General features: G+C 36.1%; 1 protein-coding gene across 1 annotated transcript in view; it reads left to right on the forward strand.

Annotated features, from left to right (window-relative positions):
• The window catches only part of Cad87A (cadherin 87A), a 1,045,423-nt gene that overhangs the window by 507,065 nt on the left and 511,060 nt on the right, over positions 1–27,298 (forward strand). Inside the window, exon 17 of the mRNA XM_090395555.1 lies at positions 20,517–20,662. Coding sequence (XP_090251681.1) covers positions 20,517–20,662 — 146 coding nt within the window. The remainder of the gene's footprint in view (positions 1–20,516; positions 20,663–27,298) is intronic.

A 27,298-nucleotide genomic window follows, 5' to 3' on the forward strand; every position in this document is an offset into this window, starting at 1 on the left:
ATTTAAAATAAAAAAAGTAAGGAAAACAATTGCACGAGATATGATCAGCAAAATGCTATGTAAAGCAGACGATATAAATTTATAAATTTTGACGGTAAATTTGGAACATAGTGTACATAGAAATAGTGTAGTACGGCATTAAAATTCACTTTGTGAAATGTTTTAAATCGATAACTAAATTATTTCATCCCGGTGAGTGGTTTTTTAAAATAGTTAGCCATAAAAAATGTATACATCAAAAATGTTTAAAATCTGTAACATTTATTTTTAAGATGTATTTAGGCGCAGTAATCAAATTTTAGAGGCGCACTAATTGAATTTGGGTATTGAAAAAAAATGATGCACTAATCAAAAACGCACTAATCGGGGGTGCATTAATCGAGGGATTGCTGTATATACTTGGGGGAAACTTTAAAGTAGGTAGAGGAAATGAGAGATCTGGGAGTGGTGGTGGACAAGAACCTGAAATTCACGGGCCACATTGCACAAGTTGTGAAGACATCACATCAGATAATGGCATTACAGGAATATGTTGTTAATGCATGGAGTGTTAAGGAGTTTAAGATTCAGTATGATAAAAATGTTGTCATCTGAATGAACATTCCATGAGGAGTTGGCAGACTCCATATACGGTGTAATAATAATAATACAAAGAGGATAATAAAAAGAGTAGAAAGTGAGAAGGGAAGAACTATAGACAATCCCTTGAAGTTGTGTAAGAGTGTGTTGAAGATGGGTGTCAGGAATAGATTTTTTTTTTTTTTTTTACATTGCAGATATGTGAGTAAATGGAACTCTATCAGAACAGTTGTGAATAAAAGGGAGCGTTAGGATGATGAAAAGAAACAGTACACTGGCATGGCAGTATAAGAAGGTGATAGTACCGCAGTATAAAGAACTCATCAGACCAAACTTGGACTCTTGTGCTCGAATTCAGTCATCTAGTTTTCATTGTGATGTGGAAACAGTGGAGAAGATCCAGAAATGAGTGACAAAGACAGTATCAGGATTCTGGAATGTTGGCTATAGAGAGAGGTTAGAGGAATGTAAATTACATAGTCTAGTCGATAGAAGGAAAAAAAGGCAGTATGATAGAAACATTTAAGTTAGCATGGGAATGTTGAAAGTTTTCCCACTTGGTTACGTTATAAATTAAAGATGCCGAGAAATTATATTTTTGGTTTCATCCTTTATCCAAGTGTAAACATGGACACAATTTGGTGTAAAGTGGATGACAAACACTATTAAGCAGGAGCTGCATGTGAAAAAGAGGCTATGGAAGAGATACAAGGAGACAGATGAAGAGTAGATGCATGAAGAATATAAGACAGGCCAGGAGAGTGACTAGTATGGTAAGGAAGGTGAAACTGGAATATGAGAAGAGATTGGCCCTAAGATCCAAAGAAAATTCAAGGGAATTTTTTAGCTATGTGGCCAGTAGGAGGAGAAATGATTGTCGAAGAATGACATTGTGGGATTAATATGGGAATAGAGTGACTGATGCAGAGGACATAGTGGAATTGTTCAATAAACACCTTATTGGTGTATTTCATCCTGGAGGAGTAAATTTTAATACTAGAGGGATAGGGCAGGTTCAAGGTTTAGAGGTGCAGGAGGAGAACGTGTTCATAATACTGAGTACTCTGGATGTCAGCAAAGCTGTGGGACTGGATGGTATTTCACCACGAGTTTTGAGAGAATGTGCTGTGGAACTGACAGCTCCTTTGAACCTATGTTTTCAATGAAAGTCTAGCTACAGGAAAGGTACCCAGGGAATGGAAGGAAGGTAAGATAGTGCCATTGCATAAGGGCGGTAGCAGACTGGAAGTGTCTAATTAGGCCAGTTTGTGTGTCATCAGTAGTTGTTAAGATATTGGAGAAATTAGTTAGGGACCGTATACAACATTGGGCAGATGAGGGTAATGTTATCTGTGAAAGTCAACATGGATTTGTGAAGGTGCGCTCTTGTTTTAGTAATATGCTAGCCTTTTATAATGAAGTTGCAAGAGCAGTAGATGAGGGAAAGGCATATACTGCCATTTTATTGGATTTAGCGAAGGCATTTGACAGGGTGCCACATGATAAGCTGATATTTAAGTTGCAGCACATGGGTTTGGATGTCAGGTTGGTCAACTGGATTCAGGATTGGCTGTGTGATAGGTATCAGAGATACCGGTGATTAAAGAGGAAGTTTCAAGGAGACAGAGGGTTACAAGTGGGGTCCCACAGGGCCCCACTTGTAACCCTCAGTACTGGGTAACTCTCAGTACTGGGAACTATATTGTTTAACCTTTATATCAATGTCTTTGTCAGTGGATTGCGTGTGATGTTCAGTTGTTTGCAGATGATGTGAAGGGTTATTAGTAATAGTGCAGATGTGGTAGTCATGCAAGAGGATTTGAATAAGCTAGTCAGATGGGCAAATGATGGCTGTATTTTTGATAACTTCTAATTCCTGGTTTAAAGATTCTTCAGAGGAACAGAATTTGTGTGCTCTGGAAACTAGTGATTTAATAATGCCAGATTTCTGAGATGGATGATAAGCTGAAGAATTGTGAATGTAGCGACCTAAGAATGTAGGCTTGCGAAAGACAGAAGTGGCGATGGAACCGTCTTCTTTCCTTTTGATGTGTAAATCCAAAAAAGAGATACCCTGTGGAGATTCTTTTTCTAACGTAAAGTTGATGCGATGATGAAGAAGGTTAATTTTATCTAGAAACAGTTGTAATTCAGGTTCAGGATGATTCCATACTGCAAATACGTCATCAACATATCTTAGCCAAATTTTTGGTTTGGGTTCAAAAGTGAATATTTTTTCCTCAAGGTGTTCTAGAAACAAATTTGCTAGGTTTGGTGATAAAGGAGATCCCATTGCTGTTCCTTCCTCTTGCTTGTAAATTTGACCTTTCCAGGTGAAGTAACCTGATGCAATAACAAACTTGAACAATTCAACTATATCAGACGGAAATTTTTGAGTTAGTAATTCTATTGTTTCTTTATGGGGAATGTTAGTGAAGAGGGAGACAATGTCGAAGCTGATTAACAAGTCAGTTTTTGATAGTTGATTGTCTTTAATTTTTGTGTGAAACTCATTTCACACAATCATTGTGTGAAACTTCAATTTTTGATTGAAGAGACTGAGTGGCCTATGTGAGGGCGGAGAAGGTTAGATAAGAATCTTGATAACTTGTATGTTGGACAGCCGATACAGTCTATCCCAAAACAACTCAAAAAATCATCAGTCACTTCTGCATACATCAAACCAGACAGGAAGAAGTGCATAGGATTCCCATACCTTACGTTAAAGGCATCTCAGAACGTCTTTCTAAAATTATGAAGAAATACAATTTTGCCACTACTTACAAACCTATCAACCAAATTTACAACTTATTACCTTCTCCTAAGGACAAATTCTCACCCTTGATGTTACCTGGTGTTTATGAGATTCCATGTTCATGCAAATTATCTTACTTTGGACAGACAGGTAGGTCTGTTCAGAAACGCATCTCGGAACATCAAGACCACATTCACCTTCTTAAACCACAGAAATCTGGCCTCTCTCAACACGGAATTGAAAATCCAAACCATAGGATCCATTGGGAAAAGGCTAAACTTTTACATAGATCTTTATTTAACCATGAACGTTTATACAAAGAAAGTTTTGAAGCCCTACTACACAGACCAAACCTAAACCGCAACGACGGTCTTACTATTCCTAAAGAATGGGAAATTATCATACAAAACTGTGTTAAATAATTAACGTTTTTTTTGTACTACTTTAGCACGTTATGCACGTTTTCATGAGATTCTATTGTAATCATGTGCCCTAACTGTATGTTATTCCTAATTTTTGTTTAAATACTGTACTGATGATGTCCTAAGATACTTAGGATGAAATATTTACAATTAAATAATTTTCACTGTGGTTTATACGTGTGTTTCTTCTAATTAATCAACAATTGTTAATCACCATGAACTGCTCAGGAATTTTTAAGAATTGTTTGGGTGAAGGTATATATGTAAATTTTTGTCTTACATTCTTCAGTTCTAGTGTATAACGTGCAATTTAATAAATTTCGTGATTAATTTTTTAAAATTAATTTTTAATTTACCCATGGCTGATTTTGAGTACAGCATTAGTAATAAAGGTGGTCAAATTATAATTTACAAAGGATTCAAGTTTGTTCGTCACCGTGAAACAACTATCGGAACTATTCATTGGCGTTATGCAAAGTTTAGAACTTTACGTTGCCGATCGCTGCTCCATACCAGAGACAACAAGATTATCCATGAGTCTTCAGAACACTGTCATGTTAATAGGACTTTTGAATCTAAAGCTCATCAAATTGCAAATCAAATGAAAAGAAAAATGTCGAATCCAGGTGCAACGGCTTGTGCAATTATAGCTAACAATTTAGTGACTGTATCAGACGGATTAAATATGTGCCTACCGAAGAAGAGCTCCATGATGAGGCAATTAAATAGATCCAAAGCTAAAACAATCGAAAATGTTCCATCAAATCCAGATAACAAAAACTTTGAAATACCAGAGAAATACTCTAAATGGATTATTCATGATTCCAAGGCAGAAGATCCAGAACGTATAATAATAATTGGTCACAAGACTCTTCTAGATCAACTTGTAGTTAACGAGTTTTAGCGAGCAGATGGTACATTTATTATTATTATTATTAAACAAGACCTCATGGAGTCAAAGACGCATCTAGGAGGTTGTTTTATCTCACACACATCTCATTATACCGTGTCTTAAACACATTCAAACTCCTTGCAGACACCACACTCTCAGGCAAGGCATTCCAATCACAACTCTGCACGAAAAAACCTGCCTCTCACTCCCCTACTCACACCCTCTTTATACAGTTTCCAGGGATGACCTCTGGTTCTCCCCTGATCTCCCACTATTCTCTGTTGAACTTCTCCACCATTGATTCTATAACAACCCCTTACCAACTTGTAGGTCTCTATCATATCTCCCCTCTTCCTTCTCTCGGCTAGACTCTGCAAATTACATCAGAAACTACCTTAGTCAGTTGCCTTTGGACCATTTCCAACATCTCTTCATCCTTCTGAAAACCAGGTGACCAAATCTGGGCACAATAGTCCATGTGTGACCTAATCAAAGCCTTATACAATGGAACAAGAATCTCCCTACTTCTACATGTCATTGTCCTCGCATCATTCCCAGAAGTCTTTGTGTTGTCTTCACAATTTTGGCGATGTGTCCACTAAATTTTAGATCCTTATCCACTATCACCCCCAGATCTCTTATTTCCTCTACTTCCAACGATATATTCTCACCAAGCATAAATTCTGCATCCCATCTTTATTTTCCAAATTTTAAAACTTTACATCTTGCAACATTGAACTCACATCCCATTTGCTTGCCCAATCACTCAATTTATTCAAGTCTTCTTGCAAGGCCACAACATCTTCACTACTCTTTATGGTTCGTCCCAACTTTGCATCATCTGCAAACAACTGAATATCTCCATCCAAATCTTCGCCAATATAATTAATATACAAGTTAAATAGTAATGGCCCTAAAACAGATCCCTGAGGCACTCCACTAGTGACTTTCCTTTTCCTGGATATTGCACCCCATACACAACTTGTTGATACCTATCAGATAGCCAGTCTCCAATCTAATGCACTAATCTAATATCCAACCCCATCTGCTCTAGTTTGACTGTCAACTTATCATGAGGTACTCTATCAAAAGCTTTTGTGAAATCCAAGTATATTACTGTGTATCCTTCTCCTCTGTCCAAGGAAGCAGTCACTTTATTGTAATAAGTAAGTAGTTTACTAAAACATGACCTCCCTTTAGCAAATCCATGCTGTCCAAAAGATTATACCATTGTTGTCAACCCAACTCTGGATCCTAGTTCTCACAAGCTTCTCCAACAACTTAACCACAACACCTGACACACAGATTAGGCCTATAGTTTGATGCTTGAGTTCGATCACCTCCTTTATGAAGTGGCACAATCTTGCCCTCCTTCCACTCCTTAGGAACTTGACCAAGTGCAAGACTCGTATTAAAAAAATATGTCACGGCAGGTGTCAACTCTCTGGCACATTCCTTCAGAATACGCGGTGATATATTATCAAGTCCCACAGCCTTATTTACGTCTAGTTTACTCAACTCCCCAAACACCTCTTGCTCACTTACAGTCAGTCTCTCTTCCCCACCATCAACTGCTCTTAATCTCTCCATGAAGTCACATTCACAAGATTGAAAGATCTTTATGAACTGCTCATTAAGTATCTCCACCACACATTCTGCAACAGCCATCTTTATACCATTTTCTCCAATCACTGTCATCCTTCCATAATCATTCTTTTGCTGGCTACATATCAAAAGAACTCCCTAGGATTCTTTTTGGCTTCATTAGCTAACTACTGTTCATACCTCTAATTAGCTACTCTCACCAACCAAGTCACCCTCCTTGCCTGGTCTTTGTAGACCTCATGAAATTGGTTTCTTCCACGTCTCTTATGCTGCCTCCACAAGGCCTTTTTTCTCTGTATTGCATGCTTAATCTCTTTATTCAACCATCTCACACCTACCTTATTTAACCTTCTCATCAATGGTATACATTTAGACATTGCATCTACTAAGTAGTTTTTGAAAATCCCCCAAGCTGCATTGATCTCTTTTCCAGCTAACTCCTCATTCCATGCTACACCTGCAAGCTGTCTCTTGAGCTCTTCATAATCACCCCCCCCCCCTTGTAGTTCCACATATAACCTTTTTTCACAGGGGTCCTTGCACTGCTGGCAACCACCCAGGTAATCACCTCATGGTCACTTTCACCAATTGGTGGATGATTTAACACCTCATTGATAATTACATCCTCCGATGAGATGACCAAATCCAAGACCCTTAATCCTCGTGTGCCCTCTGTTACATACTGTCTGAGGTAGTTATCCCCCCAAAACTCAAGAAACTAATTTTCTTTACTTCCAGTTGCTATCTCATCATTCCAGTCTATATTGCCATAATTAAAATCACCCATAATGATCACCCTTTTCTTATTTGCTTGGCTTATTTGACTATATATTTCACCTAGAAATACAATTTTATTAATACAGACCAGTTTACAATAAAAGATATCTCGGTAATGTCTTGAAAAAGCCAGACAGTTTGCTAGCGAAACTGGTAGGGTTGAATAAATGTTTTTATTGTAAACTAGTCTGTATTAATAAAATTGTATTTCTATTATAAAACAACCAAAAATGTATAATTTATATACATTTCACTATCACCACCATCCACATTACCAGGTCTATAACAACATCCCACCAAGTATTTGATTCTATTCACCTCTATCTCACACCATACTGCCTCAAAACCACTGGCACTATTTCCGTCTTGTGTCTACTTTGTATGGACATAACTCTTTCTCTATCATCAATAGCACTCCCCCTCCCTTTTTACCCCTTCTATCCTCACGAAACACATCATACCTTTCCATCTCTATTCCTGTCAGAATGTCATCCTCATCTAACCATGTCTCACTTATTCCGACAATCTCTGGGTGCACAGACGCAATTAGTGCAACCATTTCATCCGCCTTGTTTCTTATACTTCTAGCATTGGTATACAAACACAACAACTCATTTCTGGATCTACAGCTAGTTCCACTGATACCACTCACTCGATGTGATCTCTCCATGCTGGACTGGGGCCAATTCCCTTTCTGCTTCTTCATTTTACAACTCTTTGCAATTCCATCTGTTTCCTCTTGATCCCTGGTCATCCCATTACTTTCCTGCTTACACATGCTCTCACCTCCTCTTGGAGCATTCACCTTTCTCACGCTGTGTACCCCTGTCCACCCTGAGTCTTCCCCGTTTCCCTGCTCCTCTTGCACACCCATTCTCTCATTTTCTATACTCATACCACTCACTTCCCCATTCTTCTCCACTTCTTCAATCTCTCCTGTCTTACTCTCCTGCTCTTCCACATCACTCCCCTCTCGATCTGATTCATTCTCTCTATTCACTTCTCTACTTTCCAGCAGCAGTCTCTCCAAGCGACTCACACCATAACCACTCAAATGCAATCCCTTGCTCCCATACAGCTCACTTTATACATCAAATTCATTCTACACATTAACAAACTGTACTCCCATCTCCTCACACATTTCAGCCAGAATATCATTCATAATCCTTGCTCTCTGCCTCATTTCACCACAGTCATACCTAGGCAACACACTGACTACCCTTCCTGTCGCACTATTCTCTTTTATCTTTCCAAGCAGTCTCCTGACATTCATTTTGACATGCTCTTTGTTCTCTCTCTAATCATTTGTACTAATTAATACAATTAACTCTTTTGCTCACTCCCACCTCATATTCAATGCCTCAATCACTCTACTCATTTTACCACCTGGAAAACATACTGTGTGCATTTTATCCTCTAGCACACCTTTATTAATGGAGTAGCCATGCAATGCCACTCGCTCATCTTTTGTTAACTCTTTCATGCCATCATGATTTATTTTAATAGTCTTGACCTGAATTCTTTTAATTTCATTCTGCATCCATTTCATTTCTTGCTTCATCCAATCCAATTCACCTTCCGAACCTCGCGACACATTCTCTCTCTATCATTAAATCTTTCTAACTTTCTAACTCTTGACCTACTCTTCTCACTTTCCCTCTCATTCATCCTTCTTTGTTTCCGTACTTTCGGAGCAACATGCGTCCAACTTTCGCTATCATTCTTCTCACTTTCACTGTCATTTATCTCTATTTGTTTCCGTACTTTCGGACTAACATGCGTCCAACTTTCGCTATCATTCTTCTCACTTTTACTGTCATTCATCTTTCTTTGGTTCAGTACTTTCGTTTCAACATGCGTCCAACTTTCGCCATCATTCATTCTTTTTTCGCTATCATTTATTCTTTCGATTTTTTTTACTTGCGATTTCTGCATTACGCCATTTCTACTTTCATTCATTCTCTCAATTTTGTTTCTTTCTGCCTCACTTTCGTCCCTTTTAACATCCATTATGGTTGTCAAATTGCTCTTTTTATTTTTTCCTGATTTTTTAACATTTTTTTGCCTGTCTTACTCACCATCCTTCTCTTTCAAACGTGCACTTGCGACACAATCGGTACTAGCACTTTCTGTCATCAATTTCATATTCGCATTCATCAGTTCTTCATTTCAGGTTGCACTTTGCACACACCCTTCTTTCATCCACACTAAACATCCACAAATCATTTATGTAATCGAAGGAATACATATAATAGATCTCATACTTAACAAAACGACTGAAATCTAAATTAAAATCATGGAATGACAATGCCGCCGCCATTTTTTTTTTTTTCTCTCTGCAGGTTACTAGGTCTAATAATAACAATTTCATAATTTAGTTTAGGCAAGAAAAAACCCCCACACTAATAATATTGGTAGCGTACAACGTTTACAGCCGCTCTTACTTAAACAATTATGCATATATACTTAATCATTCCTAGTAAAACTTTTCTGAATCAGGAGCTCTTCAAATCGCGTCCGCAGCGTTTGGCCCACTAGCGCCTCCTCAATTTAAAGTGGTTTCAGAAATATATTATCAGTTATACAGTATCCATGTCCAATATGATTCAGGCGTCGCTTTTCCTTGTCTACTGGCTCTTCTACCAGGGAAAAAGGAAGAAATATACATGGAGATGCTGAACATGTTACTGGAGAAAATTCCTCAAGCTCGACCACAAAAAATTTTGACCAATTTTGCTTTCCTTGCCGTGTTTGAAAACATCGAAATTGGTGGCTGCTTTTTCCACTTATCACAATCTATTATATGCAAAGTAAATGAATGTGGACTAAAATCTCTATATGAATCCAATCAGTCATTTGCAGTACACATTAAAATGTTACAATCACTTGCATTTTTACCAGAAGAAGAAGTGTTAAAAACATTTTTAGAAGTTGCTGATCTGTTTTCTAATTTAGACGAATATAATGAACAAATCAAGCAAGTTCTCCTTTACTTCGAATGTACATATATTCGAGGTCGAAAGCTCAGGAATGGCACTTATAGACAACCTCTATTCAATATTTCTACTTGGAACCATAGACACTCTGCAGCCAATGGAGGCCTGAATAATAATAATAATAAAAATTAAAAATTGTATCTAAGGATGGCACTATGGACTTCAGTCCATAGTGCCATCCAGTTGGATGGGAACAACTTCCAACCAGTTGGAATGGAACACTCAAAGAGAGTTCCCATCCAACTGGTTGGAAAATTTTGGATAACATTGTTAAAGAATTATCTTTACAGCATACAAACTATTTGCAGCATTTAACTCATCATCATCATCATCATACGTATCAAGGATTTAGGCCTTGTATGACCTGTTCCGGCCTTAGAAGTCATCGTTGAATCGTTTAAGAGGACATCCTGGTTTTCTTTTTCCTAATGGCTTCTATTTTAAGGCTTGTTTTGGTAATCTTTCTGTTTTCATTCTTTGAACGTGTTCCATCCATCTATGTTTATATTTTTTAATTTTTGCAATTACTGGTTCTTGGTTTAATTCTTTCATAATATCTTCGTTTCTTTTGTGATCAAACAGGGTATACTTTGCAGTTTTTCTCATAAACTTCATTTCTGCTGTTGTTAATCTTTGTTTGTCTCTTTGTTTTATTGTCCAGATTTCGCTTCCATACATTATGACCGGTAGGGCTAATGTATTGTATACTTTTAGCCTGGTTTGTTTTTGAACTAGGTTTGGTTTAAATATAGAGTTAATTACTCCTGTTATTTTTAAATATTTTGCAATTTTTATGTTTATATCTTTTATATGTTTATATGATTTTTCCGTTGATACTATCATACCATAATCTTTGGATATCTCATTTAGATTTAAAATAGCTTTCTGTAAGTTATCTTCAGAATTTGTAATTATTATTTGGTTGTCTGCAAAGAGGAGAGTGTTTAAGTTAACTGTAGGTGAAAGTTTAATTCCTTGATGTAAATTTTTACTCCATTTTATTATTATTTCATTTAAGTAGATATTAAAAAGAGTTGCTGAAGAGTTGCTGAGAGGGGACATCCCTGTCGGACCCCTTGTTTATCTCTCTTGTATATGATAGCGCATGATTTAATCTTATTTGTATTTGATTATTTTCATATATACTTGTGACAGCTTTTAGGATATTATTTGGTATTTGTCTTTCTTTTAATATGTTAAATAATATATTTCTTTTAACTTTGTCAAATGCTTTTTCAAAGTCAATAAATGCAATATGTGTTTCTAAATTATATTCTCTTCTTTTCTCTATTATTAATTTTAGGCAGAAGGCTAGGTCTATACATGATCGTCCTTTTCTAAATCCATTTTGTACCTCTAGAATAAAGTTTTCGGAATATTTCATTAGTTTGTTATTTAAGATTCTGCTGTATATTTTGTAACATGAATTTAGTATACTGATACCTCTATAGTTTTTAGGGTCATCTCTATTACCTTTCTTAAAGATAGGAATCACAATTGCTTTTTTCCATTCTATTGGGGGGGGGGGATACCAGTTGAGTAAATTTTATTTAAAAATAATAAGTCTTCCTTTGAATCTTGTTCCTGCGTATTTATATAGTTCTGAACCTAGCTTATCTTCTCCAGGTGATTTTCCATTTCTTGTTTCTTTCAGGCTGATTTCTAATTCTTCTTCAGTTATTTCCTTTTCATTTTCGTTAATTGTTTGCCAGTTGTATTTTTTAAAATATTTGTCTGTCCACAGTTCTGTGTAGTAATTTAGAAATTCTTCTAATTTCAATTCAGTGTTTAATTTTATGTTTTCTTTGGTATCTGCATTTAGGTGTTTCAAAATCTTATATACATTGGGTCTTATTTTATATAAATCATGTTCTAAATTAGAAACAAATTTATTCCATGATTCTCTGTCTTTTTCTGACTTCTCTTTTAGCTATGGCTCTTATTCTTTTATATTCTATTTCATCTTCTAATCTTTTACTACTTAACCATTTGTGATAGGCTTCTTTTTTCTTTTTGATTATTTCTTTGATTGTATCATCCCAGATCTTCAGTTTTTTTCTTTTATTGAATTTTTTGGTCTTTCCTAAGCTTTCATTTGCTGCTGCATTTAGTATCGTTTTTATATTAAGCCATTCTATTTCTATTTCTTCATTTTGTTTTATTTTGTCTAGATACTGGTTAATTCTTTGTTCATATAGCATTGTACATTTGTGTCATTCAACAGTCTAGTTTTATAAACAAATGTTTCAATTTTTCTTTCTGTTCTTGTTACTTGTAGCCATTTAGGTGGTAATCTTAATTTTATTTTAACAAGGAAGTGGTCACTGCTTATTTCATATCCTCTGTGAACTCTAACATCTAGTGAAAGTTTTGATGTCTTTTCATTTAATATGAAGTAATCTAATATTGATTTCCATCCTCTTGCTGCCCAAGTATATTTATGTATGTCTTTATGTTTATAGAAGGAATTCATTATTTTTAGGTTATTATAAACTACAAAGTCAATCAATTTTTTACCATTTCTGTTTAGAGTGTGTTCTCCATGTATTCCTATATTATTATTAATTTTCATGTTTCCAATTCTTGCATTTAAGTCTCCTGCTAAAATTATGTAATCATTTTTATTTATTTTATTATATATGTTTTGTAGCTGATTATAAAAATCAATATTATCCTGTTCTCTTCCTTTTTCTGGGGCATATAAACCAATTATTGTTAAATAGCCTCTATCTATTTTTATTCTAGCTTCTATTATTCTTTCATTCCATAATTTATAATGTTTTAACTGTTTTGAAAGGGAGTTATGAATCCAAATCATGACTCCTGCTTGTGCTCTTTGGTCTCTGTCGACTCCACTGTATATCACATTAAAATTTTCAGTTCTCATAATTCCTTTTAATTTCTTTTTTGTTTCAGTGATTACTGCTATTTTAAAATTTCTTTCATTTAATAACTGGTCTAATTCTATTTCTTTATATGCTATTCCTCTTACATTCCAGTTTGCTATGTGTATTATATTTTGTCGTTTCCATTTTCATTTTCCCTTTTCCATTCCAGGGTCGTTTCCCATAGATTCAATCCGATTATCTTTTTCTGTCAGCTTACAAGTATGGTTATGTTCTCCATGTCTGGGGACTAGCCTGACGATGGAATAGCTCAGTGGTAGGGCTGCTACCTTAAGGCTTCTGAACTCGCCTTCTTCCGAATTTAAACCCATAGGAGGAATAGGGTATATTGAAGGGGAAAGGGTAGATTATAGAAGAAATATAGTAAGGTTTATAGAGAGGACATAATTGTAAGGCCAGAAATGAAAAGACCCCATGGCCCTCGAGTACTCTAATAGCACAAGAGTCATAAAGTAAGAAGAGTTGGCTGATAAGGCCTTATAGGAAAGATTAAAGTAAGTGGGTCTTCCTCAATGTAGAAGAAGGAGAGGATAGATCCAGCTAGGGGTCCATGGGAGTGCCGCTTCCCTTACAATCAAGATGATTGCCCCTTATGGCCCTGTTGGTCCACGAGTCCTTATTCAGTATATTCGGACCATCCCACCACATATATATATATATACACACACATGCACGTGCATGTACACACACATGGTGGGCTCCCCTATCCGCCACCCAGGGGACGTGCTCTCTAGGAGTTACAGGGTTCCCTGAGAGGCAGCATTTAACTGGTCAACGAAATCCAGGACGTCGTAGGTACATTTCCTTTAAACAACGTATTTCAAATATTGTACAAAATTATGACTCTAATAGACGATTGGAATTTTTAAGTTGTATAGCTTATATGACTTAGTGTTTGTTTTTTATCATCATCATCAACCACATCATCATACGTATCAAGGATTTAGGCCTAGTATGGCCTGTTCCGGCCTTAGAAGTCATCGTTGAATCGTTTAAGAGAATTTTATTATTTTTTAAAATAAAAGTAATTTTTGCAATATTAAGAAAGTTTGTGTTTAATTTTGACAACAAAATACCAATAATATTTTAATCGAATTAAAGTCAACAGGTAGGTCTTATAAAGTATTAAAAATTAATGGAACATTTGTGTAATTTTTTCTTAGTGTATTTTTATCTATATGTAATTTTGTCCCTGTGTAATTTCTTCCGTGTGTAATTTTGTCCCTTGTAATTTTGTCCTGACATGCTATTTATCTAGTCCTGATAATAATAAATATAATCATCATCATCATCAAATTCCTGCTATGTACCCTCAAGGGGTGTACAGGATATGACAGTACTACATGAAAAAATTACATCATTACTAACTTCCTATCTACAATTTTCCTCCAAATCAGTCTGTTACTTGTCAAGACTCCAACATTATCAGATCTTATATTTCTATCGTCTAAGGCACTTTGTACCGTATCAATCCACCTATATCTTGGTCTTCCTCTGGGTCGTTTTCCTGCCAACCTGGCAGAGAACACTTGTTTTGCTAATCTTTCCTCTCCCATTCTATTTAAGTGACCATACCACCTGAGATTAGCTCTGCTAATGCATTCCTGGATGCTTACAATGTCAAGTTCTTTCTTAATATCCTCATTTTTAATATGATATTGCCATTGATGCCATCTGTTCACGCCTCTAATCTTTCTCAGGACTCTCATATCTGCGGTCTCTAGTCTTTGGTCAAGTGTTTTACTTCTGACCCAGCTCTCAGATCCATAAGTTAAAACTGGTTTGAACACCGTCTTGTATACAGCTAATTTAGTGTTCCGACTAATTTCTCTCTTATTCCATATGAATTTAATCAATTGACTTCCCACCATACCAGCTTTGCTGATTCTGTTGTCTATTTCTATATTTAATTTACCATCTTCAGTAAAAATTGTGCCTAAGTAGCTGAAATGTTTTACTTGTTCCACAGGTTCTCCATTCACAACACAGTTGACATTTTCAATGATTCTGCCTATTTTCATTGTCTTTGTCTTTTTATTGCTGACCTTCATACCATATCTATTACAACAGCTATTCAATTTAGTCAGAGAATCTTGCAGACTTGTAGCGGATTTATTTAGAAGTATAACATCATCCGCATAAAGCAAAGAGCTGACATTAACGTCTCCAATTTTGATATCAGGTTTAATACCACTTTCCTTCATAATGTGATCCATATAGATAATGTACATCCTTGTCTCACACCAGATTTAACATTAAACCATCTTCCTGTACTTCCTTCAATTCTAACTGCTGACTTAACTCAAATAAAGACTAAGTATTGCTTGATATAATGCCCCATTGACACCATATAACTGCAGCATATTGAATAACTTCTCTCTTGGCACCTTGTCATATGCCTTTTCCAAATCGACAAAACTTAAATATAGATCTTTGTTATATTCCCATGCTTTCTCGACTTTTTGTCGTAAAGTGAAGATCTGATCCTGACAGCCTCTATTTGGCCTGAATCCAGCTTGTTCTTCACCAAGCTTTTCTTCCACAATTCTTCTCAACTGTTTCTCAAGTATACTTGCATAGATCTTTCCAGGAACACTCAGTAGGGAAATACCTCTGTAATTCTCACATTCAGTTTTATTTCCCTTTTTATATATGGGTACTATGAGAGCTCTACTCCAATCATCGGGAATTCGTCCCTCTGTGCAGGCTTTCTGAACTACGCAGTGCAGCCACTGTAAGACTTTTATACCACCATACTTCAGCATTTCTGGTCGAATATCATCTACTCCTGCTGCCTTTCCACATTTCAAGCCTTTGATTGGTTTTTCTACTTCAAGTATGGATATGTACTCCTGACTGCATGCCTGGTCAGTGTTTTTTATCACTGTGCTGTCATCACTGCTTGTTTCATTTAGCAGTTTTTCAAAGTAATTACTCCATACTTCAAGGATATCTTTTTCTCCTGTTTTCATGTCACCTTTATCATCTCTAACTCCTTTTACAGCACTCTTTCCTCCATTCCTAAGCTTCTTCAACAACCTCCAGAATATTTTGCCACCTTCTTGATATTTATTTTCTATATTCTTGCCAAAGTCCTCCCATGACTTTTGTTTAGCTAGTTTTACACACTGTTTAGCTTTCTTACATTTGTCTCTGTATTCTGTAAGAGTAAAAGCTGACTTATTTGCCAGGAACTTTTGATATGCTTTCTTCTTTTCCTTCTCTGCCTCTTTAACTTCCTGTATCCACCAGGGAGTTCTGATTTTTTTATCCTTGCACACAACCTCACCACATGCCGCTCTGGCAGAATCAATCAATGTTTTCTTCAGAGTTTGCCACTGAATCTCCAAGGTTTGATTCCTGTTCTCAAACTCTTTCATTTTCTTTTCAATAATCTTTGTGTATTTTAGTCTACAGTTCACATCTGAGAGCTGCTCAACTTTTATTCGCCTTAAAACTTTCTTACATGTTATTCTTTTCAATATGAAATTCAATTTTATCCTGCTCAAGACTAAATAGTGATCACTTCCAATTTCAAATCCTCTATACACTCTGGTGTCCTGCACCAGGGAGAAAACATCACTATCAACAATAACATAGTCAATGAACTTTTCTTATTCCTAGCCTCTTCTTTCCATGTGAATTTGTGCACATTTTAATGTTGGAACATGGTGTTAGTAATAACCAGTCCATGTCCTGAGTAGAAATCCAACAGATATTTGCCATTATTATTAGCTTTGCTCTTTTCTCCAAATTTTCCCAAAATATTTTTGTATGTCTCACAATCATTTCCTACTCTGCTATTTAGATCCCCAACAAGGACCAACTTTTCCTTTTTCATTGTGTCAGTTGCTTTTTCTAGAGCGTCAAAAAATTCCTCCACTTCTAACTTAGTAGAACCTTCTGTGGGACCATAGGCACAAATAAGTCTCATTGCCCAGTTCCCCATTCTCATATTTGCCCACATTACTCTACTTGAGACTGACTGCCATTCAAGAAGATTAGCCTCGTATTTTGTGTTGAATACTATGGCTACTCCTTCTTTTCCTTGATTGTCATTGCCTGAATATAACATTTTGTATTTATTGCTTAGAAAGATCTCACCAGTTTTGGTCTTTTTTGTTTCAGTCACCCCTATTATGTCGATCTGGTACTTATCTAATTCCTCAGCTAGCTCCATTTCTTTGCCATTCAGGCTTCTTACATTGATAGTACCGATCTTTAACTCTGGTGATGTAGAGTTGGGGTTTGTTTTCAGATTTGTTCCAGTAGCTGACTTTTCACTGTTCGCCCTGGTTCCCTGGCGAAAACAACAGGTGCCTTGTTTAACCGGGCGACACCCCAGCCGGCATGAAATTTTGTCATGTTGTACCATCATTTTTTATTTTGGTTTAACCAATAAGAATACAATTTGGTCGGCTAAATCCCAAATTGCCAGCCCATCCTCGTTCGTTCAGTATCAAAGTAGATACCCAACAGGGTGCACCACGAGAAGGTGAGGATTGGACATTAGGTCAGAAGCCCTGGTCGGTTCTCCGCATTCCTTTAAAGGCTATGTGGAGGTCTCCTCTCAGTTATACAGCTTTGACCCTTAAGCACCCCTAATAAATATAATAATAATAATAATAAAATTCTATTTAAATACCTTATCTGAATTTTGGAATGGATAGCCAAGTAATATTCCAGACTTCAGAGAACTTTAGCTAGTATGAAATAATCAAATCTTCTGCATATATATTCACTTTGTAAGGCCTATTGTTAGCTATGATAGAATTATTATATTGCAGTAATAAGAAATAATGTTTCTTTTAAAACTTGTTAAAGAAAAAGACTTGGTTTATGCCAGCCTGGTTGGCCAAGTGGTTAGCATATCTGCTCTCCAGCCAGAAGGCTGCAGGTTCGAATCCCACCATGGGCATGTATGTTTTTGATTGTCTGTGAAAATATTAGTGGTGGAGGGCGTTAGATGGTGTTGGTGTAGATGATGATGGTAGTTGTGTTTCATTGTATAGTTGGTGGATTGAGTGGTGGAGACAGAGTTATAGAGTAGCTGCCCTCCCTCAATGAATCTTTGGACTCCCTGGAGGTGTCATGTAATAATAATAATAATGTCACATGTTTAGCACTTAATAGAGGGATACACATTCTGGCATGCAGACTGTGACTGTTGAATAAGAAAATGTAAATCTTTCTTGATCAGATTCTTTCTTAATTAGAATCATACTAGATTTTTTGCTTGGAGGATGGGGAATGAGTGAAATGGGTGGTAAGAGTTTGTTGTGAATGTGTTGTCAGTGATTAAGCTTAAGGAGAAATATGATAGGTATTGTGTGAATAGTGGCTTGTATATGGACCTCCTGTATTAATCTTTGTACTCCACGGAAGTGCCTAGATAATGGTGATGATAATAATAATCAGCTTATAAGATTACTGAACAAGAAACAGAAGAAATAAATCTCAGTTCATATAAGGTTCTCAAATTCTTCTTCTTCTTCCTAACATGGAGTTTAGGCCAAGTAGCCTGTTCCGGTCTCATGCCATCTCTTTCTTGGTCTTCCGATTCTTCTTTTTCCACTTATTTTGTATCTGTATAATATTTTTGGTAGTCTGCTGTTGTCCATTCGATTTAAATGTTCTAGCCATTTTTGTTTATACTGTCTTATGTAGTAATTAATTGGTTTTATTTTCAGGGATTGTAAGATTTCTTCATTTGTTTTGTGGTCCCACTTGGTATATCCAGCTGTTTTTCTGAGGAACTTCATTTCTGCTGTTTGAATTCATTTTTCATCTTTCCTTTTCATGGTCCATGTTTTGCTTCCGTATAGTAGAGTTGGTTTTGATAAGACATTATATAGTCTGATTCTAGTGTGTTTTTGTACTAGGGATGGCTTAAATATATTATTTATTATGCCATTTACTTTGACAAAGTTTGATATTTTAGTGTCTGTCTCTTTCTTCTTCGTATGATAGATCACATCCCAAGTATCTGAAAGTGTTTACTTGTTCTAGTATTTTATTATCTATCACTAAATTTACTTCTTATTGGGTTTTCTCCTTTGAATGCCATTATTTTTGTTTTTTCTTTAGATATTGTCATATTATATTGCTTTGAGATATCATTTAATGATTTTAATGATCTTTGTAAGTCATCTTCTGATGTAGCTAATACTATTTGATCATCTGCAAATAGTAGTGTATCTATCTTCATTCGCGGGGTCATTTGTATACCAAATGGTTATGCTGTTTCCAGATTATTAATATTTCATTTATATATATATATATATATATTGAAAACCAGAGGTGAGAGGAGTACATCCTTGTTGTACTCCTCTTGATATATCTTTCCATTCTGAGATGTGTTCTAATTTAACTGCTATTTTATTTCCTGTATATATTTCTTGAATAGATTGTAAAAGTTGGTTTGGTTTGGTATGATTAAATCGGTTAATATTTTAAACAATTTTTGTCTACTAATTTTGTCAAAGGCTTTTTCATAATCACTAAAGGCCACGTGTGTTTCTTTTTGAAATTTTCTTCTCTTTCTATTAATAATTTTAAAGTAAAAATTGGATCTATGCAGGATCGGCCTTTTCGGAATCCATTTTGTTCTTCTAGTAAGTTGTCTTCTACAATGCTGCTTAGCTTCTCTTTTAATATTCCTGCATATATTTTATATCCTGTATTCAGCAGGCTAATTCCCCTATAATTATTGCAATTGCCTTTATTTCCTTTTTTATAGATTGGGATAACCAGTGCTTTTTTCCAAGAGTTAGGGGTTTTTCTGGACATCCAAACCATATTAAAAAATTTCAGAAGAAAAATAGGAAAACACCAGAAAATTTCTGGTGTTTTCCTATTTTTCATCTTCTTTATTATATTTTCAGTTCTAACATTGCGATATTTTCTATTAGGTCATTCTATATCTTATAAAATTTTATTTCATTGTTCTCATGTGTCCAGAGATTTTGGAAAGAGGTCACCCATTTTTCTAAATCTATTGTTTGTATTTTTATCTTTTCTTTTATTTCTTTATTCATGAATTTTATTATTTTATAGGTTTTGGATTGTGGCTTAAATAAATCCTTTTCTAGTTCTGTTACGAAATTGTTCCATCTTTCTCTATGTTTTTTCCTTACTTCTTTTTGCAATTGCACTATTTCTGTTATACTCTATTTCTGCTTCTATTGTTTTGGAATTTAGCCATTTCTGGTAACTGTCCTTTTTGGTTTTTATTATATTTTCTATTTCTTTGTTCCAGTCTTGTAGTCCTCTTTTTCTAATCCATTTGTGCTTTTTTCCTAAGGTTCCTGTTGCTGCTTTTGTGAGAATTTGTTTCAAATTTTCCCATTCATCTTCTATGTCATTTGATTCATGTGTGGTTTCTGTCTTTAAGTTTGTGCATTTTGGATATTGTTGTCTAACTTGAGGATCCTGTAATGAAGAAATTTTGTAGCTTGGCTGGTAAGAATTTTCAATTCTATGTGTTTTTAGCCACTTTCGTTTAAAACGAATTTTTGCTGATACCATATAATGATCAGAGTTTAATTCAAAGGTTCTCAAATTAAAATGACTTATTTATTTTAGGCCAAAGATGCAGATATTACATCAATTCCTGTATATAGCATTATAACAGGAAATAATCTGAATCTCTTTACAATCGACAGTAGAAGTGGAGAGATAATGGTTACTGATTCTACAGGACTGGATGTATCAGCCTTAAAAACAGACTTGTAAGTATATTTTCTGTTAATCTTATTTGAAGATGTGGTCATGGTGCATGCATGTATAAAGCCTATGAAAAAGACTATGTACCAACCTGGGGAATATTACATATGGGGTAATTGTGACTTACTTTTAAGCTACAAAAGATAAACATTGAGATCAACTCTGGAAAATGACATTGGAATAGAAATGGAAAAACAAAAACTGCAACATGGAATGTTAAAACTTATAAAGAAATAGAATTACATTCTTACATTTCTCTGGACAGAAATGTAAAAAATAAATGAAAAAAAAAGATGTGTGTGTGTGTGTGTGTGTACACAAAATTCATAAAAATAAAAAAAATCCTAACATACCCATTATACAAACTGTACTATAGGTATGCACATAACATTTCATGAGTGAGGACAACATTAAAAAAAAACATAATCTCTTGCACAATACTTTTCACATTTCTTTTTCAGCTCATTCACTGAAAAACATTCAAAAATGGACATAGTAAAATTCCTTTGCATTAATCCCATATAGTACCATAGAATTGTTTTACCAACTCTCCCCCCTCTCCCCCCCACTTTTTTGCTTATAAACCAAATTTTTGTAACTTACAAAAAAATCAGTTATAGATTATTGAACTAATCTTTAGAGGTACCTGTGGCATAATTAAAATTAATAACTTAACACGTATAAAACCAACAGTAATAACTTTAATGAATTAAAGGTACAAATATTTCATATACTGAAAGTAACAGTACATCATCAGTGTAGAACAAACAGTTAAAGGAATAGAATACAAAGTACAGAACAGTCAGTGGATTAGCAATTAAAATTGTTGCTGCGTGCCAGAAAATTACTATTAATAAAATATTATTAAATAGTTCTTGAAAACTATTTCATTGATGGTTGCATAAGATATGAATCTCCCAAATGTTTGGGAGAGAGAGACAGTCATTTCGATTCAAATTCGGTCGATGTAAAAGGGCTTTGCAACTTTCTTTAAAAAGGCGTTCATATTTAAACTTGCATCTGTGGAGAAAACTAGCTTTATCCCACTGGATATTATGTTTAGTGTCAATACTATGTTGTGCTAGACCAGACTAATGAGGTTTCATGTATTTGATATAATACTGATGTTCCTTCATTCTTTTTTCCACAGAACGGCCTTCTTGTCCAAAGAATGATAAATTACATTCACACGGTATCTGGTAAACAGCAGCTAATGATAGAGGTGCCAGTTTGTCTTTTGTAGATGGCAATGAGTGAGGAATTTTGTTGATAGGAAAATATGTAGGAATAAGATGATACTTCTTCAAAATTCTGTCATGTTCTGAGATGCCTGAAATATAAAAACAAGATCTACAAACAAGTTGAAGGTACTGCCATGGGTAGCCCTCTGTCTCCACCTTTGACAAACTATTTTTTGAACCATCTGGAAGACACGTTATTTTCATCTATTCATCCCCAACCCTCTCTTTGGTTGTTTCATTATGTTGATGATATCTTTGCTATTTGGCCACATGCTGAAGAGGAACTTACCACATTGCTACAACAGATAAATAGCCTTCACCCACACATTCAGTTCACCATGGAAAATGAAAAGGCTGGTAGTTTACCATTCTTGGACATCCTCCTTATCCCACATCCTCTGGTACTTTATCAACAATTGTCTATCGAAAACCTACCTTTACTAGCAGATACATATTATTATTAAACAAGACCTCATGGAGTCAAAGACTCATCTGGGAGGTCCTTTTATCACACACACATCTCATCATACCGTGTCTTAAACACACTCAAAACTCCTTGCAGACACCACACTCTCAGGCAAGGCATTCCAATCATTCACAACTCTGCACGAAAAAATCCTGCCTCTCACTCCCCTACTCACACCCTCTTTATACAGTTTCCAGGGATGACCTCTGGTTCTCCCCTGATCTCCCACTATTCTCTGTAGAACTTCTCCACCGTTGATCTTATAACAACCCCTTACCAACTTGTAGGTCTTTATCATATCTCCCCCTCTTCCTTCTCTCCACCAGACTCTGCAAATTATATCTTCTCAATCTTTCCTCATACTCAACATTCCAGAGGTCAGAAACTACCTTAGTCAGTCGCCTTTGGACCCTTTCCAACATCTCTTCATCCTTCTGAAAACCCGTGACCAAATCTGGACACAATAGTCCATGTGTGGCTTAATCAAAGCCTTATACAATGGAACAAGAATCTCCCTACTTCTACATGTCAGTGTCCTCCGCATCATTCCCAGAAGCCTTTGTGTTGTCTTCACAATTTTGGCGATGTGTCCACTAAATTTTAGATCCTTATCCACTATCACCCTCAGATCTCTTATTTCCTCTACTTCCAACAATATATTCTTACCAAGCATAAATTCTGCATCCCATCTTTGTTTTCCAAATTTTAAAACCTTACATTTTGCAACATTGAACTCACATCCCCATTTGCTTGCCCAATCACTCAATTTATTCAAGTCTTCTTGCAAGGCCACAACATCTTCACTACTCTTTATGGTTCGTCCCAACTTTGCATCATCTGCAAACAACTGAATATCTCCATCCAAATCTTTGCCAATATCATTAATATACAAGTTAAATAGTAATGGCCCTAAAACAGACCCTTGAGGCGCTCCACTAGTGACTTTCCTTTTCCTGGATATCGCTCCCCCATACACAAGTTGTTGATACCTATCAGATAGCCAGTCTCCAATTCAATGCACTAATCTAATATCCAACCCCATCTGCTCTAGTTTGACTGTCAACTTATCAGTACATTAATCAAAAGTCTGCTCATCACACCTCTCAAAAAATCGGTGTTATCAAATCTTTAATTAATAGAGCACATAAAGTGTGCTCCTCCCCCTTTAGCTTACAACAAGAACTTTTCACTATAAAAAAGTTAATAGAATCTAATGGTTACAACCCTAATCAAATACAGCAGATAATTGACTCCTATGTTCCCACACCTCAGGATTCTTCAACAGACTGCAGAGTTCCAATCCCTTATATTTCGGGCATCTCACAACCTATTGGCAAAATTTTGAAGAAGTACCATCTTATTCCCAAATATATTACTATCAACAAAATTTCTCACTCGATGCCATCTACAAAAGACAGACTGACACCTCTATCATTAGCTGGTGTTTACCAGATACCGTGTGAATGTAATTTATCATACTTTGGACAAACAGGTCGTTCTGTGGGAAAAAGAATGAAAGAACATCAGTTGAAAGTTTATTTTCCACTTGGTTAGACTATAATAAATTTGGTTTAATCCTTTATCCAAGTGTAAGCAAACAAAGTTTGCGCCTGAAGATACTTCAGGCGCAACTCGTAGTAAAGGTGGACTAGCTCTCATCACTCCTTGTCTCAGTATCTCCCATAATGCAAAGCACATCTACTTGCAGACATGTATAATGCTATGCATTAAGGGAAGGGCCACTACCCAGACCGGTTTTGACATTTATTTAGGTCTTGTCAGTGGGAGCCAGACCCAGAAGTGGTGATACTAAGGCAGAAGCAATGGAGAGGTCATATTTACCTATATGAGTTGCCAAAAGGTGTACCACCTTATTATTAAATTACTCTGGATTTGGAGAAATATGTTGGAAGTTTATTTTCCACTTGGTTAGACTATAATAAATTTGGTTTACTCCTTTATCCAAGTGTAAGCAAACAAAGTTTGCACCTGAAGTATTTCAGGACTTTTTGGCAACTTGTATAGGTAAATATGACTTCACCATTGCTTATGCCTTAGTATCACCACTTCTGGGTCTTGCTCCCACTGATGAGACCCCAATAAAGGTCGAAACTGGTCTGGATAGTGGCCCTTCCCTTAATGCATAGCATTATACATGTCCGCAAGGAGATATGCTTTGCATTATGGGAGATACTGAGAAAAGGAGTGACGAGAGCTTGGTCCACCTTTACTATGAGTTTCTTACCAGGAAAAAGATGGGTTCTTTTGAAATATAATCTATACACACCTTTGAACCAACTGAGAAACTGTCTTTTCCACTATTTCTTGAACCCTCTGCGCATGTTGACCTGGATATTTTAGAGAGATAGACCATTTTACTAAGTGTAGAATAAAAGACAATCAGGACCTCATCAGATTCTTAGAATATGAAAATTCTTGTCTTGCATACCATGCCATTGACACTAGACAGAGTTCTTTGGCATAAAACCAAGATTCTTTATTCTACTAGATTTAAATATGATAATTTTTCTTGAATCTTGTGAAACGTTGACACTATCAAAATTTTATTTGTTCTGATTGTATACCAGTCTCAAAGTTTTGGGAAGTAATCTTTCATTAGCTGTTTATTATTATTATTACACCCTCTATGGAGTCAGCAGACTCATCGTGGGAGATTCATTCAACTGAAAATATTTATCATTTAGAGTCGTAATAATAACATAAATTGACATCACTCCTTGCATTAACAGCACATTTTGGTAATGCATTCCATTCACTGACAATTCTCCAAGTAAAAAAATCTACTCCTCACACCCCTCTTCACCACACTTTTGCTTAATTTCCAGGGATGGCAAATGGTTCTTCCCCTCTCACCTTCTTCTCTTTTTATAATCTCCACTGGATTAATCTGATAAAATTCTCTCACTAACTTAAATGTCTCTATCATATCACCTCTCGTCCTCCTATCCACCAAACTTTGCAATATACATTTCTTCTACCTCTCCCCATAGCCAGCATTCCAGAGTCCCGATATTATTATTATTATTATTATTATTATTATTATTATTATTATTACCACCCCAAGACCTCATGGAGTCAAAGACTCATCTAGAAGGTCCTTTTATCACACACACGGCTCATCATACCGTGCCTTGAACACATTCAAACTCCTTGCAGACACCACACTCTCAAGCAAGGCATTCCAATCACTTATAACTCTGCACGAAAAAAACCTGCCCCTCACACCCTCTTGATACAGTTTCCAGCGATGACCTCTGGTTCTCCCCCCGATCTCCCACTATTTTCTGTAGAACTTCTCCAGCATTGATCCTATAACAACCCCTTACCAACTTGTAGGTCTCTATCATATCTCCCCTCTTCCTCCTGTCCACCAGACTCTGCAAATTACATCTTCTCAATCTTTCCTCATACTCGACATTCCAGAGGTCAGAAACTACAACTCTGCACAAAACAACCTGCCCCTCATTCCCCTACTCACACCCTCTTTATACAGTTTCCAGGGAGAACCTTGATTGACCTTAGTCAATCAAGGTTCTTTGGACCCGTTTCCTACATCTCTTCATCCTTCTGAAAACCAGGTGACCAAATCTGGGCACAATTGTCCATATATGGCCTAATCAAAGCCTTATGCAATGGAACAAGAATCTCCCTACTTCTAAACATCAGTGTCCTCTGCATCATTCCCAGAAGCCTTTGTGTTGTCTTCACAATTTTGGCTATGTGTCCCCCAGATCTCTTATTTCTTCCACCTCCAACAATATATCCTCACTAAGCAGAAATTCTGCATCTTGCACACATTGTCTTAGTTACTCGTCTCTGGACCCTCTTCAATGTTTCCACATCACATCGAAAACAAGGCAAAGAGATCTGAGCACAATAGTCCAAGTATGGCCTGACCAGTGCCTTATACAGTGGCACAACTACTTTGTTATCCCTACATAGAGTACTTCTTATCATAGGAGCACTACGATGTGCAGCCTTTGCAACACTAGCAATATTCCCTCTAAACTTCAGTCTATTGTCAACCATCACTCCCAAATCTCTAATCTTATCATCTTCCTGCAGTATGGCGCCATCAATATAGTACACAGCTTTATATTTCTTCACTTCAAAATGCAAACCTTGCATTTATTGATATTAAAACTACAACCCCACTCTTTTGTCCAAGTAAAAAGTCTATTCAAATCTTAATGAAGGGAATTAACATCAGCTGTGCTACTTATAATTCTTCCCAACTTTGCATTATCAGCAGACAACTGAAGATTCATAGTCAGTCCACAGGGTTATATCATTTACAAACAAATTAAAAAATGGGGACACAAGCACAGAACCCTGGGGGCATGCCACTGGTTACCTCCTTTTTTTGAGCCACTGCACCATCGTACTCAACCTGCTGGTATCGTTCCGAGAGAGAGAGAGAGAGAGAGAGAGAGAGAGTGAATCTCTGATCCATCTAACCAATATACAATCTATTCCCATCCTCTGCAGCTTGGACACCGACTTATCATGTGGTAAACTATCAAATCCTTTTACAAAATCTATGAATATCACTGTATATGATTCTCCCTTATATAACACACTTGTCATCTTTCATAAAATGCAAGTAAATTACTAAAACATGGGGGGGGGGGGGGTAACCGGTTGAGAGACCCATGAGGTGCTGTGGGGAAACTGCCGGTACTTTGTCTCTGTGAACAAGCTTCTGCCAATATCACTAGCCTTTGTTAACTCTTTGCCTTTAATGTGAAGATGTCGATGATGTTGATTGATGTCATTAATGGCTGATTCTAAATAAACCAATCAGAACACTGAAAGCATTCATACATCTGAAACTCGTTGGTGGGATAAGTTAATGCATTAACAATATTTTAAAGTGCTAGCCCATAAAAATGTCAGAAAATAAAAAACGATTG

This window comes from Typopeltis vanoorti, chromosome 7 (assembly GCF_054136105.1).
Source record: "Typopeltis vanoorti isolate ZY-2024b chromosome 7, IOZ_Tvanoo_1.0, whole genome shotgun sequence".
NCBI lineage: Eukaryota > Metazoa > Arthropoda > Arachnida > Uropygi > Thelyphonidae > Typopeltis > Typopeltis vanoorti.